The 21503-nt window shown below is 43.6% G+C and overlaps 2 protein-coding genes across 4 annotated transcripts in view; both read left to right on the top strand.

The window, feature by feature from the left end:
- The window catches only part of ndst1b (N-deacetylase/N-sulfotransferase (heparan glucosaminyl) 1b), a 59098-nt gene extending 44712 nt beyond the window's left edge, over positions 1-14386 (top strand). For 2 of the 3 annotated variants that reach the window (XM_080839410.1, XM_080839411.1), the window contains 10 exons: positions 400-585; positions 2044-2172; positions 2364-2546; positions 5393-5489; positions 6569-6692; positions 7313-7487; positions 7715-7885; positions 8274-8383; positions 9101-9209; positions 10403-14386. In XM_080839410.1, the coding sequence (XP_080695536.1) occupies positions 400-585; positions 2044-2172; positions 2364-2546; positions 5393-5489; positions 6569-6692; positions 7313-7487; positions 7715-7885; positions 8274-8383; positions 9101-9209; positions 10403-10522 (1404 nt within the window). In that variant the 3' untranslated portion in view covers positions 10523-14386. The remainder of the gene's footprint in view (positions 1-399; positions 586-2043; positions 2173-2363; positions 2547-5392; positions 5490-6568; positions 6693-7312; positions 7488-7714; positions 7886-8273; positions 8384-9100; positions 9210-10402) is intronic. The other variant, XM_080839412.1, reaches the window with a different exon arrangement.
- A 1830-nt stretch (positions 14387-16216) lies between these two features.
- Positions 16217-20432, top strand: rps14 (ribosomal protein S14). Its single transcript, XM_080842121.1, has 5 exons — positions 16217-16279; positions 16946-17096; positions 17261-17422; positions 18847-18923; positions 20325-20432. The coding sequence occupies exons 2-5, from the start codon at positions 16948-16950 to the stop codon at positions 20390-20392; spliced, it is 456 nt and encodes a 151-aa protein (XP_080698247.1). The 5' UTR covers positions 16217-16279; positions 16946-16947; the 3' UTR covers positions 20393-20432.
- Positions 20433-21503: the final 1071 nt, after the last annotated feature.

The raw sequence follows: 21503 nt of genomic DNA, 5'->3' as shown, positions 1-21503 counted from the left end.
CGTTCTCCCGATCCTCTCCCCACGTCTTCCCCGCCTCGCTTCCTGTCCACAACTCTTCACTGTCCTGTCTAAATTAAGGCATAAAAGCCCAAAATAAATCTTAAAAAAAAAAAAAAAAAGAGTTTGATCTGTGCTTCCAGCAGTATCACTGTATAGTATTAGCTTTTAATTAGACTCGAGGCAGTCACAAAGAGTTCATGAAAGTGCTGAAATCATGTAATGCATGACATCCTCAAGTGTGATATCTACCATACCCTGAAGCAAGTGTGGAGAGAGATGATTTAATGCTGATGATGCTATTTCTGTATCTTTCTCTGGATGTTGCTCATCATCTCTGCCCATCCTAAACGTGTGCATATTCCTTACCCTGCACCCCTGCTGCTCTGTGTCTGTTTTCAGGAGCACGGCATCCCCACTAACATGGGCTACGCCGTGGCGCCGCACCACTCCGGGGTCTACCCCATCCACATGCAGCTCTACGAGGCCTGGAAGAAGGTGTGGGGCATCAAGGTGACCAGCACGGAGGAGTACCCTCACCTGAAGCCCGCCCGCTTCCGTCGAGGCTTCGTGCACAGCGGCATCAGCGTAAGGCCCCGCCAGTGCCTCCACTCCCTTTTCCTCTTCCCTCTGAGCACACACTCATGTCAGACCCCCACTCTGATTCTTGGGTGTCTTGATGATCTTATGAAATAAAGAAAAACAAATATTTGATAGAGGTTGTTGTGACAGGCGTTATTTATGATGTGAGTTGACTGAGCTGGGTAGCCATGGGCTCGTCAAAGGAATTCCTCACTGCCCTGGGACTCTGGTGTGGTTTGTTTGAACGTGGCCGCTCCGCTCTTGAGATCAAAACTCGGAACGTCGGAACGCGTCATTGAATAATCCATGGCTGAGCTAGCCTTAAATGTTTACTGGCGAGTCGTGCCTTCTCGTCTCTCGGCTAGAAAAGAGGAAGGGAAGGGGATGTGATGGATGCCTCTGCGTTTGGTATTTAGAACAAGTGTGTCTGCAGAGCTGTTCATTTAATGTTCCCATACTTGTGTTCCTCTGTGCACAGAATTCCTTTTGAATTGACATTCTCTCCTGAGCAATATTTTCACGGTATTCAATGATTTGTCAAACAGTTTTCAGGATACAAAGAGCCTATTATGTGACTTACGAGACAAATTTGTCAATGACACAAAATTCATCAGCCTTTAAATTGTCCAATGGTGGAAGCAGGAGAAAATAAACGATATTTTAACAGTGATGTTTTAGAGAGTTTTTCTAGGATATTGAGACAGGCCAGGTGTGTAATTTTACTTCAGCTGTTCCGTCCCCTGTAATCGCAGATAATGTAATAAATGTCTTATCTCTCAGATTGTTGTTGGGCGAGGACATTGCGGTTACATAAAGCATTTATTCTATGTCCAGCCTATTCTGTTTTATTTATTTACTTCATGTCTGGCAGTCTAGTGTGATGTTGTCACGGTGATGTTAATTCCGACCTTGCCGAGTCTGTGTGAAATATTCAGCCACAACCTGCCAGCCACGTCTCTGTGGTGTAAACATTGCTCCCAACTATTTTGTCCCGCTATTGCCCTCCGTAGGTCTCCCTCTCTCTCCTCCTCTCCCTATCCCTCTCCCCCTTTCTCTCTCTCTCTCTCTCTCTCTCTCTCTCTCTCTCCTTCTCTCACTCTCTCTCTCTCTCAAACATTAGACAGCGTCTGACCTATGGTCCTATGGTCTTTTTCTCTCTTATCTGTTTTTTCCTGCATCCCGGTGGACGGATCTAACCATGACGGTCTAGTCCTGAAGTAGCTGGTTTAATATTCAGGCCTGAGAGGATTCATATCGAGACAGATTTACTGACGACTCAGGAATAGGGAATGTGTCTATTCTGCTGCAGATTCCTTTGAAGTCAAAACTGACCCCAATTTGAATGAAATGCGTGTGTTTTTGGGCCTGAGTAGATTGATTACGCATCGTTATTTTTACATATGAGATTTGTCTCTTGTGGTCTAAAAGCACATCCCTACTGCACTGAATTGCATCCTTTTACAGGTTTTGCCACGGCAGACTTGTGGTCTCTTCACTCACACCATCTTCTATAACGAGTACCCCGGGGCGCCCAAAGAACTGGACAAACTCATCAACGGAGGAGAGCTTTTCCTCACCGTGCTACTAAACCCTGTGAGTCACCAACAGAGGCTTTTTTTGTATTTCAAATATTTTTTTTTGCTGCAACGCACCTCGCTAACCTGGAGTTGGTTACATTTATTACGTGTCTAAAATTCGAGTTTATTATTTTTGCCGAATGTTAGTTTAGGCTAGGGGGTCACGTCAACTATGTTGTTGACGTGTTGTTTTCCTGTCGTCCACAGATCAGCATCTTCATGACCCACCTCTCCAACTACGGGAATGACCGTCTAGGCTTGTACACCTTCAAGAACCTGGTGAAGTTTCTGGAGACATGGACCAACCTGAAGCTCCAGACCTTGCCACCTGTGCCGCTGGCCCAGCGCTATTTCCAGATCTTTCCAGAGGAGAGAGACCCCATCTGGCAGGTAAGACAAGAGGCACATATGGAGACCGAAACAGAAAGTAATGTTGGCGAAGCATTAATCCTCTTTTAATAGAACACTTAAAAGTTCTGCTAAAAAAAGAATGACTCACTCAGGGGAGAGATAGAACAGTGGGTAAGTGCATTCACCAGACTTCTCTGATCCATGGCCATTCCATCTCCTCCTAGCAGCATTAGGTGGGACCAGGACCTTAGCCCACTGTAAAAACTCAATGTCTTACCCAATCAGTCAGAAGCAGAATCTTTCAAATGTATCAGATGATGCCCAGCAGGCGGCTGAAGAGATAGGCCCCAAAACAATGGCCATGCCCCTAGTGGAGAACACCAGTTATTACACTGGGGAACGCAGACCTTTACCCACCCTTTCCCCCATTGTGAGAGGCGCTGTGTAGAGATAGGTGAGCCCTTATGAGAGGGGGCCCTCGAGACAGAGACTATGATCTTGTCCTGTCCACATACATGCAAAGTGCCTCGCACAGTGCCCGCAGCCTCCTCTCCTTGGCTGAGACTGAGAGCACCGAGCTGCTGGCTCCAACGCGTCACAATTCATCCCACGTTTTGGGCTCGACGGCTGGATCAAATCTCAGTTGAAACTCAAAGTAAAAGGGATAGAAAGAGACAATTAGTGTATATCCTTACTAAAGCTAATGGTAATGACAAACTGCTACAGAATATATATATGTGTGTGTGTGTGTGTGTGTGTGTGTGTGTGTGTGTGCGCGCAACAGATGGGAAAAAGACCTTGGTGCAGTAGAAAAAACATGGAAGGACTATTTTACTGCTCACACCAGCTGCTCTGATAGATGTTTGAAATACATGCCCTTTGGCACTGTGGGAAAGACAGAATCACTGAAGAGAACCTTGAAAGATGGATTTCAATGACATGTAATTGTAAAGTTGCATTTTCACGAATGATTTGTCTCTTTCAAAGTATCGGGAAGATAAGATGCCCAACTGGATGGCTAATTTTTTTTTTGTCATTAGGTTATAAGAAGCTATAATTGTGATAATAGGAAGAAAAGCACCTGCAGAGTAAAGATGGATAACTGAAAAAAAAAAAGAACATGTGTTAAAGTACTGAAAGGAAAAAGATTGTGGACAGTATTAAAGGGAAACCATTTCCAAAGCTCTGTAGATTGAGTGGAGTAGCAAACAGCCCAGCATCCATAAATCTAAAGGAACCCCATGTTTGTTGTTTTGTTGTTGCCACTGCTCTGTGTGTGTGTGTGTGTGTGTGTGTGTGTGTGTGTGTGTGTGTGTGTGTGTGTGTGTGTGTGTGTGTGTAGACAACCGTATACGACTGTATGGTACTTGAGGATGAGCAACTTAAGGTCAATTTAGGGTCAAATCGTGCAATTTGATTTCTTGAAGAAATGATGACTGACATGTTGAAATATTGAATTGTATTCAGACCCTTCCCACGCAATAAAAAGGAGTCAAATAAAGAGAGAGACACACAGAGGAGGATGATACATGCCTAGCAGCCAGTCTGGTCATTAATGTTTAAGGTTTTGTCCAGTCTGTATAGTGCCAACATGGTGAAGACCATCTTTCAGGAGAACACACACTGTGTCTGATGTATCACCCAGCACCTGCCACTCATGTAATTGTACAAGCTAAAGCTTGTTTCTATGTCATTCCAAATGTTGGTTTAAGTTAACACATTTTTCCCCACCACTTTCTCTCATACATTTACGATAACAGCTTTGCACATATATAACTGCCTCAAAAACATCATCGCACAATGTTCTTAAATTGAAACAAAACAGAACAAAACAAGGGACTTAGTAGCGACGTGGCTGGCCAGGGTTTTTTGAGCAGCAGTTGATTAGTATTGTTTGTGGTCACCATCTGATGGCGTAGTCTGCTCATTACTGGCAGCAGATGGTAGAGGTGAGGGAGGCTGGCAGGGCCACAGTTGGCACGCTGGCATGCAGATTGACCCCCAGGCTGTGTGCTCTTCTGCGCAGATCTGCACCCAGATGTTTTGGACACAGCCAACCGACCCCCCCTCAACACACACACACACACACACACACACACACACACACACACACACACACACACACACACACACACACACACACACACACACACACACACACACACACACACACACACACACACACACACACACACACACACACACACACACACACACACACACACACACAGGCCAATCATGAAACCCTTAGCACGGTGATGAGGAGCAGGCCAGAGAGGGTTTGATTGTCCTCAGTGCCCTCAGAGCAGCGGGCTCATGACCTGGGTGGCTGACAAATCTCCATCCATTCATTTTGCTGAGCACAAGAACAGAACATGCCATAAGAATTTATATTGGGATATCCCAGGAATGGTTCCCAAACAACCGGCCTGCTTGTTTCAAAAGCTCGCCTTGCACAAGCTTTGTGGATGTCTGTCAGTTTTGTGGAGGGGGTGTTTTATCTGCGGTGATGATGAAGACGTGTGTACTGCCTCAGCTCTTCTGCAGTCACCAATCTACTGCAAGTTAATTACAGACTGCAAACCCATAAGTTATTGGAGACATGATGCACACTGTGTGTGTGTGTGTGTGTGTGTGTGTGTGTGTGTGTGTGTGTGTGTGTGTGTGTGTGTGTGTGTGTGTGTGTGTGTGAGTGAGAGAGTGTGTGTGTGTGTGTGAGTGAGAGAGTGTGTGAGTGCGCACATGCACTTGGTTGTGTATGACTAATTCTCAATATTGGTTCAATGACCCAGTTTATTAAGGCTTTGGCTATGCTCCCTAAGGGGATTCAACCCAAGGTCTGGTGCATGTGCTCCGTGCATTAAAGCTTCCTGTTTTCCCTACAGGACCCCTGTGAGGACAAAAGGCATAAAGACATTTGGTCGAAAGAGAAGACATGTGACCGCTTCCCCAAGCTGCTCATCATTGGCCCACAGAAGACGGGTGAGTGGAAAGAAATTAGTCAAGGGCTCCCACCGACCCCCAACCTTCCCTTAATTACTAACAGCCTTGGCATGTTTCCTGTGTCATTAGCTTGCATGGGGCCCAGCACCACAAAAAAACAAACTAAAAACATTTCAAAAATTCTGCTCCAATAGCAAAACATTCATGTTGTCGTGAAGAGCATTCCAAAATGTCTGATGTTTTAGTCTCCGTTAGTTTGTCAGAGTGTTGTTTGTCTGTGAACAGTGACGTGTGTGTGTGTGTGTGTGTGTGTGTGTGTGTGTGTGTGTGTGTGTGTGTGTGTGTGTGTGTGTGTGTGTGAGAAATAAACCTGAAATAAAACGTGAGAGATGCATAGCCACAGCTCCGTGTCAGATGGCAGTCTGAGCAGAAGCGGCCCTCCGAGGCCTCGGGGCCCTATGAAGCGGCCCTCTGTGGGCTCCACAGCAGCTTATCTTCAAGATAACGGGCGCAGGGATAGTAATTTACCGGCTGCCATGCTGCTTCATTTCATTTATGGGATCACTGTCGAAAAGAAACCCGGGCCATTCTCTCTTGCTTTTACGGCTGCCTTGACTGCAGGTTTACAACACTCTCTAATTGAACTTCTGAAAGATGTCTTAAAGAAAAAGCTGTTTCTCCTTCTACCTGACGCTCAGCCTTGAAGCGAGTTGAAAGCCGGGTCTGTTAATCTTTTCAATAAAAAAAGATTAGGGGGTTTGGGTCCACGAGTGAATTTACACATTCTACTGTGTAATTACCTCTGCTGCTCTGATGGGGTAGCGAATGAGGTCTATCCCCCCTCCCTCCTCAATTAGTCATCCACAGTAGCTTTCCTCTCTGCAGAGTAACACATCAGAATAGATATGAGGTAACACACACACACACACACACACACACACACACAGCTGTTACGGCATTCATAACAGTGCATGGGATGGTGTCTGCTTTCATGTTGAATAGTGAGTCATGGTTCACCCCAATGCTTTCATGTTGAATAGTGAGTCATGGTTCACCCCAATGCTTTCATGTTGAATAGTGATTCATGTTTCACCCCCGATGGTTTCATGTCCATCCAGGCACTACGGCACTCTATCTCTTCCTGGGTATGCATCCTGACCTGACCAGTAACTACCCCAGCAAGGAGACCTTTGAGGAGATCCAGTTCTTCAACGGACGCAACTACCACAAGGGCATCGACTGGTGAGTGGCTCCCCTATCTCAGTCGTCCGTCTGTACGGCCCCTGGCTCGCTCCCCATCCCCATTTTCAGCCGCCCTTTGCGTGACGCTTTGTTGTGAAGCACGCTCGGATTAAGACAAATAGCTCCTGCACAGCACCATCTATTTCTCAGGTAGCGGAATCTTTTGGTATGTGTTTGAGTTTGCGAGAAGTAAATGAAATTGCAGGCAATTTTCCCAATCAGTGGAAGAGATTATGTTGCCTTTCAAAGCTTTAGCCATCAACTGAAACGTAGGCTAACGAGGGCCAGATTTCTTGTATCAGACATCTCTCTCTCTCTCGCTCTCTTCCTTCTGCCTTCCATCTCTCTCTCTCTCTTTTACTCATTCCTTCCCTCTCTCTTATCTCTGCCTCTTTCTCCCTCACCCTCCTTTTTCCTCTCTCATCATTCCCTCACTCAAGCAAAAACCATACCACCCACTCAGTCAGAACTAACACACCATACAAGGTTTCATAAGGTCATGGGGTAGTATACAAATTAAAAAAAAAAAAATCATCTTCATTCCTGTTCCTCAGTACCTCTTAGGGAACCAATCCCCTCTACCTCTACCTGACTGGGGCTCCTGTATTTTTTTGTCGCAGGTACATGGAGTACTTCCCGCTCCCCTCGAACACCAGCTCGGACTTCTACTTCGAGAAGAGTGCCAACTACTTTGACTCGGAGGTCGCAGCGCGCCGAGCTGCGGCTCTCTTACCCAAAGCCAAAATCATCACCATCCTCATCAACCCTGCAGACCGGGCGTACTCCTGGTACCAGGTGAGGGCTCCGTCACGTCACGACAGCTCCAGGGCAGGGGCGTACCCAGCCTCATCACAGGGACTGAGGCCTCAATATCCAACATCTAACCCTTTAGATATCTTCCTTGGATAGTTTTATTTTTTGTACCTTTTAAAAGTTATTAGTCTGTCTCTGGCTTTTGCCCAGTGTGTATTGTTTGTCTGCAGTACAGCTGTGATAATGCTGCTTTATCTTATTGGCCACAGCACCAGCGGGCACACGATGACCCAGTTGCGCAGAAGTACACCTTCCATGATGTCATCACAGCTGGACATGACTCCCCCGCCAAGCTGCAGATGCTGCAGAACCGCTGCCTGGTGCCGGGCCTCTACGCAACCCATCTGCAACGCTGGCTCAGTCACTATCACCCCAGCCAGGTGTGTGTGTGTGTGTGTGTGTGTGAGAGGAGTCTGAAGGAATGTGTGAACATTTCTATTGTGTGTGTGTGTGTGTGCGTGTGTGTGTGTGTGTGTGTGTGTGTGATTTAGTTTAAAAATCAGCAGGTATGTCTGTTTAATCAGTCTGATATTTTGCCATCCTGAGTCGTATCTACTGTAATCAAGACTGCTAATGATTCTTTGTTTGGATTTAGAAAGTGAAGCCTTTGATTAATCAACTTCTCAATAGCACATAATTTCCCCCGCCATCTTTGTGATGTTGTTTTGGAGGGATTGGCTTAAAAGCCAGGAGCAAAGACAAGACATGTTGGAGGAGAACCAACAGTGCAGCTCTGACTGGCTTTGTCTCCTGGCTCTGTTTTGGCAGATCCTGGTGTTGGACGGCCAGATGCTCAGGACGGAGCCTGCGTCGGTCATGGATAAGATCCAGAAGTTCCTTGGACTCACCAACCTTCTCAACTATCACAAGATACTCGCGTAAGCTTTTTTTCCTTTTTGGGGACGGGGGGGGGGGGGGGGGGGGGGGGTTGGTTTGATCTGTCATTTCCCCCCTCTGTTTGTTTTGTGTTTAGTTCCCCTCTGTCTCTCTATTTGGCTTTGATGAGTGACACATGAAATGGAGATGCTGAGGTGGCATGGAGATGAGAGGCTGACTCAGGGCTCAGACTAAAGAGCCCCAGTCTGCCCCAGAGGCCCACCCCATCTCTTCTCCTTCCCCGACAGCTTTCATGTGTGACTTTCGGGTCTATTACCATCCCCGACGCCTCTGTTCCTCCCGCCTGTCTGTTCGTCTCTTTCCTCCTCCGTAACATCCCTTGTCTTCCTTCCCCGTTGATCTCTCCCTTTGTTTGTGCTCCCGTTCCCGTGCTGCCTGCACGTCTGCTTTCTCTCCTCCCTCTCGCTCTCCTCGTATGCACTCACATTCCCCAGTGCTGGACCACATAATCGCTAACCCAGGCACATAAACAGCAACATCTGTTAGTCACATCCCCCAGTGGACAATAGGAATGTTTTGTCCCGTGTCAGCTCTTTAAACAGCAAAAGCTGTGTGCCATCTGCTCTCGAATCGCTTTCCATTAGACTGACGTGGAAGGATTTATTTATTTATTTACTTATTTACTTATTAACCCCACCCTCCCTTCTTTTTTTTTTTTTTTTTTTTACATTTTTCCACTCTTTTTTTCCCTCGTTCAGGTTCGATCCGAAGAAAGGCTTCTGGTGTCAGCTGTTGGATGGAGGAAAGACCAAATGCCTGGGCAAGAGTAAGGGCCGCAGATACCCGGACATGGATGCAGATGTGAGTGTGAGCAGACCTGTTTTCTTACTAAGCATTGTCAAAACGGCAGTCATACGTCCCGTGTCTTGTCTTCCCGCTTTAAATTAGTCCCAGAAATGGGCCTGCTTTAACTTACACCCTGTAGGATCTGTATTGAATTCCACTGCTGAAAGTTGACACTTAAAAAGTGGTGCAAAGAACCCAGGCTGGTTAAGTGTCACCCTCAGCAGAAGTGACAGGTCCTTGTCAGCTCAGATTCTTCTGGAACGTCAGTAGGGCCTGCAGTACTGGCCTCTCCGCTGCGCTGCACTGTCCTTAACAGACTGAGGGAGAAGGTGAAAAAAAAAGAAAGTGACAGGGGAAAAAAAAGAGTCCTGATACTGACTCTTAGTCCTTGGAGTTACCTTGAGGCTTCTTGGCAGCCACATCAAAGTAAATCAGAGGGGAAGGACTGGGTCACATGGCCGCTCCGCGGCAGCGAGAGGAAGGAGGCAGTGATGATCCTGAGACCTTTGACGGCACTCGGCCAGAGCGAACCTCCCCGAGAGCCTCAGTATGGAGGGCACGGCTCCGAAACACAGATGGAGCTACTCTGTGGGAACATGTTCCTGTCGCAGTCGCCAGCCTCCATGGCCTCTGTCAGTTCACACCTGTGTCGGAGAGAGTGGAAATAAATAAACAATAATGGGAGCATTCAGAGAATGCAAACCTCCGCCTTGTGACCTTGACCTTTGACCTTGACATCTGAAAATCGAATCAATTATTGCCATTATATTACCCAATCTCCCCACAAAGTTTGATAGAAATCGGTCCATGCGTTTCTGTAATCCTGCTGACAAACAAACAAACATACAGGGGTGAAAACATAACCTCCTTGGCGGAGGTAACAAACAAACACACAAACAAACAGATGCCGTAGAGGGCCTTTTCAGTGGGAACTACATGGATGTATATGTATCATTCACCAAACATCAATCATTCTGTTGTCCCAAGGCAAAATCACCTTATTCAACATGGACAATTCCAGGTTTAGTCTGAACAGCAAGGCAGATTTAGGATGCTAAAGATATACGTTCGAGTTAAGTTTGGTATTGTGTAATACAGTGGTAGGGTAACATGATTTGATCTTAGGCCTCCAATATGTATTTGTCTGCAAAGTATAAAAAGTTTTGAAGTTTTGTAATCGGCCTCTTTTCTCCACCTATCTCCCACCATGGCAGTCTCGTAACTTCCTGAGGGACCAGTACCGGGAGGCCAACATCGAGCTGTCCAAACTGCTCTACAAGATGGGCCAGCCCCTCCCCAGTTGGCTCCGAGAGGAACTGCTCCACATCAGGTAGCAAGAGCCCCGGCTGGCCACACTGGACAGTGTGACCGCCCCCCAAGGACTCTTTCTGCCCCCACCGCCCGCGGGGTATGACCTCCGCTCACACCTCCACCAGAGGCAGAAAGACTGCATCCGACCCTCCCCACCCCAACTTCACCGCCAGCACCCTGTGGGCAGCTCAGTCAGGTGGGCTGTTGGAGAGGGAGGAGCTGGAACGAGCCTCCCTAGTCCACCGCAGGGGCCGCGCGGGGTGACAGTCTGTGGGGTACAGGCCTCACGGTGGGGTGGGGACGTTATGCATCAACGAGAGGACGAGGACAGTCTGAGGGACAGGATGAGACCCTGCTTCGGAGCGCACGTGTACAGTAAGCTATTTTAACGGCCACTGGCCCAGAAGGTCGAGAGGACACATGCAGAGGAGCGACTAAACTCCAGGAAGAATCGAGAGACTTTCTTTTATTCCATCCCCCTCGTGTCGAGAGTTCATCTTCCATTCTCTCTCAACCCCTCCATCTTGAAAGAGAGCTGCGCACATACACAAAACGAGATGGTGATTTGGCTGACATTTTGCCAGTCTTTGAAGAACACACTAGCCAATTTCTTAAAGACTAAGTGCCAGGGTTGAACACTCACATTAAAACCCACCCCAACCACCCACTATCATCCACACTCATTTATCATTGTTGGCCACAGGCAGTGCTTTAACTGCACAGTGTGGCATGCTATGGCTGCATGTCGGAGGGAAACACCAGATAACTGGAGCGCGGTACTATGTGTGTTACATTGCTCACCGCATCATCTGTACGCAGGAATTAAGCTCTCGGGTCACGATCTCCTGTCTTTCAAAGGGTACACGATATTCAGCAGTAGGGAGTGTAGAGCAGACGGCACTCTTGTTTGTAAGAGACGTACCAGAGGATCCCAGCCGGGGCCCCCCTCCGCCTCTGCCCTGTGGACTGGCCTCTTAAAATCCAGTGGTGCTCACAGAACATGATCAGAAGAAGCTCCAGTCCACTCCCTGTAAGCAGAGCAGAAAAGAGGGCGGCCATTTTGTCTAGTTTTTGCCTGTGTCTGATACATCACATGCATTTTTAGGATTTGGCTGAACCCTTTAGTGAGACCGCAGGGGAATTGTTTTTTTACAGGAATGTTTTCAGGAACATGTCACTAGCTGACACCACACCTAATGTTAGTTCACTCTTGAGGATCGGATGACGGACTAGACCCCCAACACACCATCCACACGTCTTCACAACCCACAGCCCAACATTCATTTAGCAAAAACGTTATCAATAATAATCGATAGGAGTGCAGAGGATGGTTATGTTTTTACAGTACAACACCCCCCCAGCCCCAAAACAAAGGTGAGAAAACGATGAGGAGATTGGAACGGGTTTAAACTTTCTCGGTATAGTTCACTCAAATTCTCCTTTACTCTAACTTGCATCATTGTAACATTTGCACAAAGTTATACTGATGCTGAGGCATCATTTTTGTTCAGTCTGTGTACATTTTTTTTTTTTTTTTTTTTTTTTTTAAGCTGGTGAACTGATACAATTGTCAGCTCACCTTGATGTGCATAGCAAACACTAAGGTCTTTTTTTTTAAAACCACAGACCTGGCTAACATGGCATTTGAGGGGTGAAATCACAAAATTGGACTTTTAGTGTCTGTATGTAAATACAATTTTATGGGAGTTTTTAATGAATGATGCATTTTGGTACTACAAAGAAAGATAAGCTACACCCATGTCAAATGTGAAAATCCCAAAATATTAATTCAAAGGTGTTTTGTTACGGTCCCATATCATGTTTTGCTGCCTTAACTGAATTAACCAAACCAGTTAATTTAAAAGAAAACTGAAATATCAATATCATTTCAGAGGGAAGCCTTAAGTCGGGAGAACTCTATACAGTGTTGAAATATACGAATGTGAAAAATAAACTGGACTTAAAAACTCACGATACTCAGTCGCCTGCCGTATCCAGCTATCGTTGACTGGAGCAGAGGCAGGTTCACAGAAGCAGGTTGGACATCGGACAGTCACCAGTATGACGAGCAATGTATTATAATGTTTGTTATTGCGCCAACTCTGGATTCATTGTGTCTCTGGAACTTGGTCCACTGTAACCTTGTGACCACTTTGCAATGACTTGTGTTAGTTCAACAAATTCAATTCTACAGCAGGTTTTTATTTTTTTCAGAAAAAGGCAAATCCTTAAGAGCCATCCAGAGGTGATCGAATGTAATGTCAAGTAATTGTTCTGTCATCGTTGGGTAATTAAGCAATATGACAAAGAGTGGGGTTGGTAAAGGATATGCCCACGGCTGTCATTTCAGTCGTAAGCACGAGGTAATTATTGCATAACGCTCTAAAATAAGATCCAGTGCAGACCCAAGGACTGGAAGCAGTCTTTGCAAATGAAGAAGGCTATAGAGAGAAGTACAGTAAGATTTACTAACAGATCCTCATAATGCCTGTCTCACTAACTGTATGGTAATGAATAAACCAGAGCCCCCTTTTATTTTTGTTTGTCTCGACTTGGTTTTTGAACTGACTTTTTTGCTGTTTGAAATCTAGAATAAGTGAGGATGTCTTACATATACAATCCTGTCCTTTCCTGTGAAGCACAAGCACATGGGAGCCGGTTTCATGTGACTCAGTCCAAGCAGCAAGTGTCTAAGGGCCCCATCTCACCTTTGCAGTAATAGCTTCTCCACATTATCAGACCTAGTTTGCTGTAAGTACAGGGCAGCGTTTGAGTCTCTCAGTCCACAGGGGTGCAGCTGGGCAGAGAAGAGCTTTCGTATGCCCTTTGAACATACACCCACATGGTCGAACTGGAGTATTTTGAGGCCTGACAGTGAGATTTGTTCCTTATCTGACTCCGTAGAACGGCTTTTGCGTTTCAGCTCTGTCCCATGTCAGTGGCATGAATTATTCATAAGTGCAGCTTGTGGTCCTACTATGTTTCAAAGCATCCAATTAAAAAAAAAAACCCTGTGCGTTCAGTAAAGTCTTTGAAAAAAAAAAAATGAGGAAAGGGTTTTAATTGGATTTCACCCTGTGTGATGTTAAAGACCGCTAATCCTCTGGATGATGGAAGCTGGTGTAGGGGAAGCATAGTGATTGCACGAGTTCTGCTCCTGCTTTTTTTTTCCTCTCTTTATCCAAGGTTGAAATGTAAACCGGCAATATTTTCTCATTTCTTGTCACCATGAAAACATACAAAACTGGAATTCTGAAGTCAGCAGTTTATTTTCTGTCTGGACAGACTAACTGTACAAATCATTATTACCCATGGTGTCACTTCTTCTCAAAAGTATGTGTATTGAGAAGGTTCTTCTTCGTTCGCCATGGAGAGATGTGATTAGCTACATATATTGTGAGCCGGCAATGTCTTGGTTTGAAGAATTGCCGCTGGGTTGAGCATTTCGGGGTCTTATGAAATTGTATTATCAATTGTCTTTGAAGAGAGGAAACTGGCTAATCCTATTTAAGGTACTAAATCATGCACCTTACGTGGAACACTGTTTGGACTCCAGCTAAACATGCACTCACCTAAAAACCATGCTGCTCACATTTCAGTTGGTGGACATCACATCCCCCCCCCCCCCATTTTTCCTAATAAATGGCCATGCTGACAATGCAATAGTAAATTGGTCATCTGCACCAAGCACAATGTCCTTTGGTTGAGAATAGGGGGTTGAGTGATTATTGGTTTGTTCCTGCTGAAGGAAACATGTTGACAGAATGCAAGTTGATTTTCTCTTGACCCTGATCGAAAGGCTAAAAGATCCCAATGAATCTCACACTGCCAACATTGTGCTTTCTGTATGATATTGTAGGTTATTAATTAACAGTGATCATAATGAAATAACTGTAAGGATATAATAATAATCACCTGGACTGTACAATCAAACATATTGTTGTTAATATTTTTTATTGTTGGTAGCTAATATTTTTGTGATTAATTTACAAATAAAGAAACCACTGTCTTTTTATCTTGTGACTTTCTCATTTTTGTCTTAATGAACAAAGAGTGTGGATGTAAATTGGGCAAGATTATTATTTGTATAGCTTATCAAATACTTCACCGTAACCAAATGCACTTTTATTTGTGTTTCTGTTTATAATTTATCCTGAAGAGTAAAAAAAAAAATGTCTTACTGCCATATGTCCAGAAGATGGAGCTACACACCTCTAGTTATCCGAGAGTCATATAGCCCTTCGATCTTCTATCAACTGACAAACTCTTTTGTTTCTATGATATCAATATCCACAAGGTTTATTGTTAAGAACAATTGAACTGCTCAGCATAGTCTCAGTACTCTGTACCAGCCGTGTCCACATAAGAAATATCCTGGCTGGTTAGTTGGAAACACACAGGTGTTTATCTGTCCTTCAGATGACTGTATGCTATCAAAATGAATTTGAGGATGGTACCAAAACTGGTTGCCTATAAAACCATACCTCAAAAATTGTCAAAATTGCAAAGTGTTAATTTAATGAAAAAACACAATTTCGGAGCCAGGCCAATTTAGCTTAAGTGTTGGATAAAATGGGCCACCTTCTGAATTTACTTGAAGTAATTAATGAGATGGGTTTTTTCCTTTGAAAACATTAAAATATTATTACAATAGTTAAGCTGTAAACCTTTATATGTCCTATTCTTATTGTTGGCCATAAACATGACCCATAGCCTAGTGCCCATACACATAAAGTGCACAAATGCCACAAATAGTAGCCTAAGCCCACTCAGATACAAATGCATAGATGGTGCACTCTAACACAAACAAGTTAAAGAATACTCAAATATAAGTTTAATATTTTGAATTCAGTGCCTCTGTATTGTCATGCTATTGCTGTGGTTTCATCATTTGAATGGCTCCTTAACTGTTTATATTGTTTGCATAAAAGCTAATGCTGAGCCATGTTAATACTACTTAATATATGCAAGCACATTCATTGGTATTTTTAAGTATCATATCACAGAAAAAATAAACATTATTATATGTGTTTATTACCATTTTAGCCTAATACCATTTTACCTGATTAACACCGTGTTGGCTCAGAAGGGGACATCCAGCGCATAAACAGCTCTTGAGCTTAAAACATTGAATTTTCTTCCTATTTTCAACATATAATTGTAAAAGTTAACTTATATTTGCACTGAGTGTACCTTTGGTTGTTTCCATGTGCATGTCAATGGTGTTTAAGGACGATCTAAGACACATTACCAAAAGGTGACCTAATTTACCTGACTTTACCCTACTGCATTCTGGAATTGAAGAGCAGCTCTTTAGGATATTGCAATAGTTTTGGAATAGAGTACATATGAGAAACGCCCTGAGCAAGTGGTCCGCTATTTTCAGTTGAATGTGGTCTTCAGTTGAATTTCATTTCCACGTTATCCTTTAACAAACCAAATGATTGCTTTTCCCATGCAAGTTATACGATGTATACGATGTGCACGATGCATGTCAAGCTCACTGCTGGAAATAATATTATACAAACCTATTGTATATTCTAGGTTCCTCTCCTTCTGCATTTTCAAAACGTAAAGGGGCAATGGGACTTCATCAAAATAAAATCAGGTGTGGTCTATTATCACATTTTAACGTAGCCTTTGAAGAGTACAAACCTTTACTCTGAAATAGAGCTTCCCTCTTACCCAAAGCGTCTTCCGGTGGAAAAGACTGAATCGTGACCCGGTAGCATTTCTTCCTTCCTTTCCTGTTTCAGCCTCGCACCGAGACGTACATAGAAGTAAGTGCTGTACATTACTATCTGTTATAATCTGATGTTTTACAATAACATAAAATCTGCTGGTTTCCCGAAATAATACTCATGACAAGTGTGTATTTCCAAAAGTGGCAGTATTTTACGTCTATGTGTATTAAAGGATTTAATGTTGGTGTTTTTCAGTTGCCTGTCTGATAGTATAGGCTAGCCACTAACATTGGGGCCTTCATGCAACCGGCTTACCAACATTTAATGTAAAGATGATTTTAACATGAGCTGCGGGCTTGCAAGTCATGCCTCTCCCACTGCAATACGAAAATAACGTTCAGTTTGCTTGTATTTTTCAATGGATCTAAACAAGTGACACAAATTTTAAATCTAGCTGACGCGCTAGCTATCTCGAGTCGACGCCACATTGCCCCATCACAGTGTACACATTTGGATGTAGCTGGTTAGCATAGTTTGAAGTTGTCGAACTACCGTTTAGTAAGTAATTGTTTCCATTAGTTATTTTACATTTACCAGACAAAGCATGCCTTAATATGCAACGTATCGCTATTACGTTAGTTCTCTTGACATGTGCAATATCTGCTGGGCAAGGTTGTTTTAGCCAAGAGCACTCAGTTTCTATTGGTTTGAATTTCGTTGAGGATTCTTACGTTAAACTTCTTTCATCATGGTTTGTTTCAGCAATGGCACCACGTAAGGGTAAGGAAAAGAAGGAGGAACAGGTCATCAGCCTGGGTCCCCAAGTTGCCGAAGGCGAAAATGTTTTCGGTGTGTGCCATATCTTCGCATCATTCAACGATACCTTTGTGCATGTGACTGATCTCTCTGGCAAGTGAGTACAACAAACATGGATAATATATTTACTGGTACATCACATTAATACACCTTTTGAGTACGCTTGAGGCCTTGTTTTGATAATGATGGCAAGCTGTAGTAAGTACTCCGATTCAAACTGTGTTCCCCACCCCATCTTTTTGGGACTATCTTCATCCACAGGGAAACCATTTGCAGAGTGACTGGTGGCATGAAGGTCAAGGCTGACAGAGATGAGTCTTCTCCCTACGCTGCCATGCTGGCTGCCCAGGATGTTGCCCAGAGATGCAAGGAGCTTGGCATCACTGCCCTGCACATCAAGCTGAGGGCTACTGGTGGAAACAGGTTAGCAGTCATGAGCTGGAATCGCACACTATTTTCAAATACTGCATGTCTAGGAGAATGAATAATAATAAGCTTTATTTTAAAAGTTCCTTCAAATACCTAGTCTTGGTTAAATAAGATTCCATGCAGATTGCACTAAGATTCAATGCAGCAGTGTTCACTTAATATAAGCCGTAATATTGATAGAGTTTGTCTTACCAGTAAAACTCCTACCGACTGTAAACTAAACATAGGGTTGTGGTGTTTAAAATGTGTTCCTACCTCCAATATTCTTTTAATGCATGGATCATTGGAGCTTAAATTCTATGTTTCCTCAGAATGTTCTCAATTGACACTGATTTGAATGGGCTAACCAAACATTTGGAGTTCTGATATTTATTTCTTGCGTCGGTCACTAGAAAGAACTGAGTGCTGTCATGGGCAATGAGGTTTCGACTTCTAATTCATGTTATCAGTCCGCAAGTAGTTTGGTAATTTAACGGAGCGAGAAAGTGATTGTAACTCGAAGTCAGTAAGTAACATAATCGTTATTATAAATAATACAAAAGGTATTTTTGATGAATGTCTATCGCTTTTGCAAGTTACCGTAGAATTAGCAGGAAAACGTATAGTCATATCAACATTATCCCTTACTTATGGACCCTGAGTGTATTGTGGGAAGTCTTGCAATAGTCCATTTGAAAAGTTCATCTGGTGAATGACCATTGAGTTACCTTGCATTCATATGTAGTCCTGTTGTCAGTAGTCCTCTGCCAATTTCTTTCAGATGGGTCCTTAAAGCAACAGTTGCTATGAGTGTATCCAGCACACAATGGAAATGATCGATGACTGTTCAGTTTAGCTATACCTGAGATAGCAAGGTGCTTTGTCCCTTATGTCCCTAGGTTCTTGGCTGGTAACCTGTACTTAAGGATGAGTACTGTTTCAATCCACTGCTCTCTGAAAGTGGTGGTTTTGCCAAATAATATTTTACCAAACTACTGGTGAATGTACTTCGCTGCATGATCAAAAAGTGGAATCGGTGCGTCCCTAGTGATCGTAGTTCTATCCTAATTCCAGCAGGTTCTATACTATTTTTTTTAGTTTTGCCAGGGTTTGGTCCGTTAAGAGTATTTTTTATTTTTTTTTCCTAGGTTGTGGTCCTGTAGGCTCTTAGTAGAAAGAACTGATTCTTAGACCAACGGGAAGGTTCAACTTCTTGAGGGGCCTGTAGGTGGCTTTTGTCATCAAAAAAGGTTTTCTTACAATGATGTGATGTATATAAGGGTAGGAATGTTTTTAAAAGGCAAGGTCTGGACTGAAATGGAGAAACGAATGGAATGTACACTGCTGTCAAGACATTTCATCATGTACCCATGCTGACGTAACTGAAACGTATAACGTGGTTGTTGATGGTGAATGACAGTGATGTTGATGTTTTCTAGAACCAAGACTCCCGGACCTGGTGCACAGTCAGCTCTGAGGGCCCTTGCCCGTTCAGGCATGAAAATTGGACGCATCGGTAAGTTGGATTCTTTGGGTGTGCCTCCACCGTCAGTTATCTTGTATTTACGAGAGCACAAACTGGGGCTTAGGTATAGCTGGGGCAGAGCAGACACATGGTGGCATGTGAAGCCAGTATCTGACACAACCTTCACTTCAAAGTTCTCACGGTCATGGATATCCTAGAAAAGTCTTGACATTTTTAAATCCCATTTTCCAGGCCTGGGAAGTCATGAAAATCAGTTAATTCAATAAAATGTTTTGGTGAAGCAATAATGTATACACACACACTATCATACTCTTCCATGGATGATGCTAGTTTCCACTTGGATTGGTAGCCTAACAAGCCCTCGAAAAGGTTCTTAAATGTACTCAATGGGGCACCAACTGTGGGGTAAAGTACACAATTCTGTTCACAACTTGTAGGTTGTGAAAGGTCATGGGAATTTAATTTACCGTTGATGGAAACTTGCTGTACCGTTTTCAGTGAATGTTCTCAGGTTTATCTGTTGTGATATCAGTGCCCCTTCTGTATCAACCCCAGGCATGCCTTGACACTTTCCTGGTGGGCCAAGCAGGTTTTTAACAGCCATGTTGTTTTCCAATGGCGGGTACTATTACAAAGGATTTGACCGGTATAAACAGAGAAGGAATAGGTCTCCACTGGAGCTCATTTAAAGAGAAAGAAAGCTTGGGCACTTATCGAACTTCTAAAATTAGATCGCTTTCTCTTTCTAACTGAGCTAACCACTACAGCAACAAGGGCCACAACAGGTTGTAGCCTGCTGTGAGTGAGTGAGTGCACCTGTGTGCTTCAGCTGTCTTGTTTCTTACAGGAAATGTCTATTGGCCCTGTAGACTATTGAGCCCAAATCCAAATGCCTGCATTAATTTACACCACCATCAGATCAAACTAATGTAGAAGTAAATAAAAGTAGCATTTCCTTGTTTTTTAGTTCTGCTTCCTGTTTTGAGAGTGTGCCCTGAAACCCTGTGTTTTTTTGTATTTTGAAGATACAAAATGTATAGCGCCAGAACAAGTAAATTGTCCTAAGGCACTTAACAGAGCCTAAGCCCCCTTAGTGCAAGCACAATGTCAGCAGGGGCAAGGGAACTCCCTGTGACTCAGAAAGGAACCTTAAGCAGAACCACGGCACAGGGGGAACCCATCTTCTTGAGGTCGGCCGGGATGAGAGAGGATGTGGGGGGGTTGTGTGGCATGGCAGAAGGGGAAACAACAAGTGTACAATGCATTTGGTAGATGAACTTAATATATCCAAACGTATGTAGTCATAGTTTATGAATTAGTTGTATGTTTTGGAATCTGTCTTTCAGAACTCCTAACTATTGAATTTGAATGTTCATCAGTTTGAATGTTGGGTGTGTCCCTGTCTTAAATGTTTTATTTTGTTTGTTACAGAGGATGTCACCCCTATTCCATCAGACAGCACTCGGCGAAAGGGAGGTCGTCGTGGACGTCGTCTGTAGATGATCTGGGTTTTTCACTCAATAAAAAGTCGAATACTCATTTTGTCTGTCTCCTGTGTCCTAAACATACATCGTTCTGACTTAGCTTTTTGGTTCATTCTTACATTTTTTTTTATATATATAATTTTGCCGATGCTGACTTGCCTGAGTTTCATTTTCATTTAGTACATTGCGTGTGTGTGAAATGTTAGCGTCTAACTGAGCGCATCTAAATATTTAGAACTAATAAGACAGACAATGATAATTAACTCCCTTAGAGCTGAGTGAAATGTTCTGGTGGTGCATGAGACCTTGGTATTTAAATTAACCAAACGGTTAACTATTTTAAAATGCACTGCAACCAGTTTTTTTTACCATAACAAAGGTGTTTGGGGAAAAAAGACTGCCATACTGGAACATCATTTGAATGATGCTTAGGCCCCTGTAATTAATAGATATTGGCAGAGAACATGACCCTTGGAAATTAAAGTTTCAGTCTGATTTGTAATCCTGTACACTTTTGACAGATTCAGGGAATTGCCCCTCACGGACCTCTTGCTGTCCATTCAACTGACTAAATGGGTTTGGGTTAAGTAACCGGTTCGGACGGACACATACATAGTCCAATCTGATAATCACAGTGCAGCACGAGAGGGAGGGGTATATTCACAGATTACATCTTTAAGGGAGAAATCATGGGTTACCATTCATAAATCTAGAAATGGCACTTTGGAATACATTTGGACACTATCCTCCCCATAGACTCAAGGTCAAATAACATTGTCCAACAATTCAACCTCTGATTTTTTTTTCTGAAGAGCTCAAACTGGTTTTCAAATGTGCCCTCTGATAAATGAGAAAAAAAACGTGTTTATAACTTAGTTAAACTTGTAAAACTTGGTTATTTTACCAGCACAGATTTTTAGGTTCTTTATCAGAAACCGGTTTCTATCTTTCGCAGGGAAATAAATACCAGGAACTGCTTATTTGTCGACCGCAGACTTTTTCCAACAGGACAGCCAATCAGAGTTTTTGTGGAGACTTGTAATGTGTTGCTAGGTAGGACCCTCATGCAAACTCCTTCACTGGTAGAATTTTCTAGGGAAAATTATTAATTTTCCTATTAATAATG

Source organism: Sprattus sprattus, assembly GCF_963457725.1.
Source record: "Sprattus sprattus genome assembly, chromosome: 1".
NCBI lineage: Eukaryota > Metazoa > Chordata > Actinopteri > Clupeiformes > Clupeidae > Sprattus > Sprattus sprattus.
The sequence above is the reverse complement of the archived record's forward strand: the minus strand, read 5'-3'. Positions and strand labels throughout refer to the sequence as shown.

Bases quoted from the DNA above. Each gene is read 5' to 3' on its own strand.
- rps14 (XM_080842121.1), top strand. From the start codon at position 16,948: ATGGCACCACGTAAGGGTAAGGAAAAGAAGGAGGAACAGGTCATCAGC. The intron at 17,423-18,846 runs GTTAGCAGTCAT...GATGTTTTCTAG, and splicing joins AGGGCTACTGGTGGAAACAG to AACCAAGACTCCCGGACCTG. The intron at 18,924-20,324 runs GTAAGTTGGATT...TGTTTGTTACAG, and splicing joins CATGAAAATTGGACGCATCG to AGGATGTCACCCCTATTCCA.